Source organism: Microtus ochrogaster, unplaced genomic scaffold, assembly GCF_000317375.1.
Source record: "Microtus ochrogaster isolate Prairie Vole_2 unplaced genomic scaffold, MicOch1.0 UNK1, whole genome shotgun sequence".
NCBI classification, from domain to species: Eukaryota; Metazoa; Chordata; class Mammalia; order Rodentia; family Cricetidae; genus Microtus; species Microtus ochrogaster.
Genome location: NW_004949099.1, coordinates 30,560,519 through 30,563,649, shown reverse-complemented (window position 1 = coordinate 30,563,649; position 3,131 = coordinate 30,560,519). Strand labels below are relative to the sequence as shown.

Below are 3,131 nucleotides of genomic sequence, written 5' to 3'. Positions count from 1 at the left end.
TAGCTCTCTGGCCCTTTGTTGGTCCTTCAGTTCAGGGGCTCAGACTGGAATCAGCCTGGCAAGTGAATAAGAGCAATGGGGACTTTGGATATCAGCACTTTCCATCATGGTGAAAACTAGAGGTGTAACAATGTCAGGTTATAGATAAACGTTCTTCATGGGAAAGAAGAATATGCAGTGAGTGGTGTTAAATTATTTATTAATATCATAACAGTTATTGTTATATGCATCATTCAAATTTTGGTATGATGATCACAAAAAACTGCTGTTGAATATATTTTATATTCTTAGCACTCATGAATTTAATTCTTCATCCCAAACTCCATCCTCATAGCCTTTCTTTGTTTCTCCATGACTACAAAAAATGTGTGAAACTATAGCTTCACATACCCAACATATATTAAATAACTGCATGGATAATTTGGGACACTTTGTTGAAAATGTAACGTATCATAACATGTATGAGGCTTTGGTTTTCATTGCCACCTAAAAGGATACAGAAATTTTCACCACAGGATTATTAAAGCCTTCAGATGGAATTGCTGTATAAGCCATCCATAATTTTAAGATCAAACAAGAATTTGAAAGAAACGACATACTGGATGATTTCTATAGAACATTTATATAAAAATGGACTTAGACTATTTCAAGGGGAAAGTGCACTCTTCCCATGACAACCGTGCAGTTTGACCTGGATAGTGCATCCCTGAAAGCCTGGTGGACCTCCTTTTTGTGCAGGGTGTAGATGACAGGATATCAATGCTTTTCATCATGGTGAAAACTAAAGATATAAAAATGTCTGCTAATATATAAATGTTCTTCATGGGATCATTGCAGTGAGTGGTGTTAAATTATTTATTAATATCATGACAGTTATTGTTTAAGCATCATTTAAATTTTGGTATGATGATCACATAAATCTGTTGTTGAATATGTTTTATATTCTTAGTAGTCATGAATTTAATTCTTTATTTCAAACTCTATCCTCATAGCTTCTCTTTCTTTGTCATTCCATTACTAAAAAGTATGTGAAAGGGCTGGAGAGATGGCTCAGACGTTAAGAGCATTGCCTGCCTCTTCCAAAGGTCCTGAGTTCAATTCCCAGCAACCACATGGTGGCTCACAACCATCTGTGATGAGGTCTGGTGTTCTCTTCTGGTCTGCAGGCATATACACAGACAGAATATTGTATTCATAATAAACAAATAAATATTTTTTAAAAAGTATGTGCAAAACCAGGATTTCCCAGATTCAACATATATAAAATAAATGCATGGATAATTTGAGAAGCATTATTGAAAATGTAACACCTACATAATATGTATGAGGCTTTGGTTTTAATTGCTACCAAAGCTGTTATAGAAAGATTTTCATATCAATGATGACAGAAGTTACAAAATAATCCACACTATTTCAGAATTACGTATACTAAAGAGTTATTTATTTGGGGGAGACTCACAGATCACTGTAGTAGATGACAGTCCTCTGCACAAACAGGAGACAGAAACCGAATCTAGCATCCGGAAGTGAGAGCCAAAAGCAAGAGAGTGAACAAACGATTTAAAATTGCATTTATAGTATAAGAGAACATGACCAAGTGGGCTAATATCTTAAAGGCTATTGGATGAAGGAGCTCCCACAGCATCAGAAGAAGCCTTCAGATGGAATTACTGGATCAGTCAGCCATCATTATAAGAAGCAACAAGCAGAATTCAAAACAAAGAGCATGCTGCGTGATTTCCATAGAACATTTATGGAAAAATGGAGTTAGACTAACTTAAGGACAGAGGGTATTTTTCCTGTTATATATGTAATATTTGACCCTGGATACTGCATCCCTGAGAGCCTGGTGGACCTGCTTGTTGCGCAGGGTGTAGATGGCAGGGTTCAGAAGCGGGGTCAGCACTGTGTTCACAAGAGCAGCCTCTCTGTTGGTGTCCAGCCTGCTTGACTGCTTTGGCTTAATGTATATAAACATACAGCTGCCAAACATCAGCGAGAGGACGATGAGATGAGAGGAACAGGTGGAAAAAGCCCTCTGTCGCTCCCTGGCTGATGGCAGACGCACTATTGTGACTATTATGTTGCTGTATGCAAAGACGGCTATAAGAAGGGATGTAAAAAGCACAATTAAAGCAAAGTTAAAAAACAGCATTTTGATAGACCTGGTTTCTGAACAGGAGAGATTTGCCAGTGGTCCGAAGTCACAGAAGAAGTGAGGAATGACATTGGGGCCACAGTAAAGTGACCGGGAAAGCTTTACAACTGGAATGGCCATGAAGAGGAATCCCAGAACTAAACAGACAGTAACGAGAAAGACGCACATCCTTGGGCTCATGATGGTGTGGTAATGCAGAGGTTTGCAGATGGCCAGATACCGGTCCAGGGACAACACAGCAAGAAGGAAGAAAACAGTTGCCCCCAGGAAAAGCGAAACAAAGGCTTGGGTGAAGCAGGCTCCAAAGGAAATCCTTTGCCTCCCTGAAAGAAAGATGGCTAGCAGCTTGGGGATAACAGTAGAAATAAAACAACACTCAACAAAGGAGAAGGTGCTGAGGAAGAAGTACATGGGTGTGTGTAAGCGGTGGTCCTCGCAGGTGATGGCAATTATGAGCATGTTGCCCACAAGGGAGGACAAGTAGGCCAGCAAGTGCACTAGAAATAGGAGGATCCCCAGGTGCTCGGCTGCAGGGAACCCCTCTAGGATAAACTCCTGGATGGCTGTCCCATTCCTGGTTGCCTCCGTCATCAGCATGTCCATGTCTTCAGTCTGTCACCGAGGGGTTTGCAGAACCGTGACTGAAAGGTGGAGAACTGTGTGTTACTAAAACTGTAAATGACATAGGAAGGCAATCGGGCTTGTAGTCAGTGCATTCAATATGCCATTTTGTCCATTGTTAAGAGGAAATTACTGATTTTAGAGTATGACTGTCTTTACATTGCGTGTACCCTAAAATACTGGCTGTAGAAAACCTACATGTGCCACAACCTCCATTAGGGAAAATGTCATTCAACAGTGTTGATGATTTTACCATGTGGCTCATCTAATTTAGTCATGATACATATTTCTGATAAAATAGCTTTCACTCCATTCGGATAAACATTACAAAGGAAAACAAGTACTTGAAAAT

The 3,131-nt window shown here is 39.8% G+C and overlaps 1 protein-coding gene across 1 annotated transcript; it reads right to left on the bottom strand.

Annotated features, from left to right (window-relative positions):
- Positions 1–1,777: 1,777 nt before the first annotated feature.
- LOC102001129 (olfactory receptor 6C4-like) lies at positions 1,778–2,761 on the bottom strand. The gene has a single exon (XM_005365320.1). The coding sequence runs from the start codon at positions 2,759–2,761 to the stop codon at positions 1,778–1,780; it is 984 nt and encodes a 327-aa protein (XP_005365377.1).
- Positions 2,762–3,131: the final 370 nt, after the last annotated feature.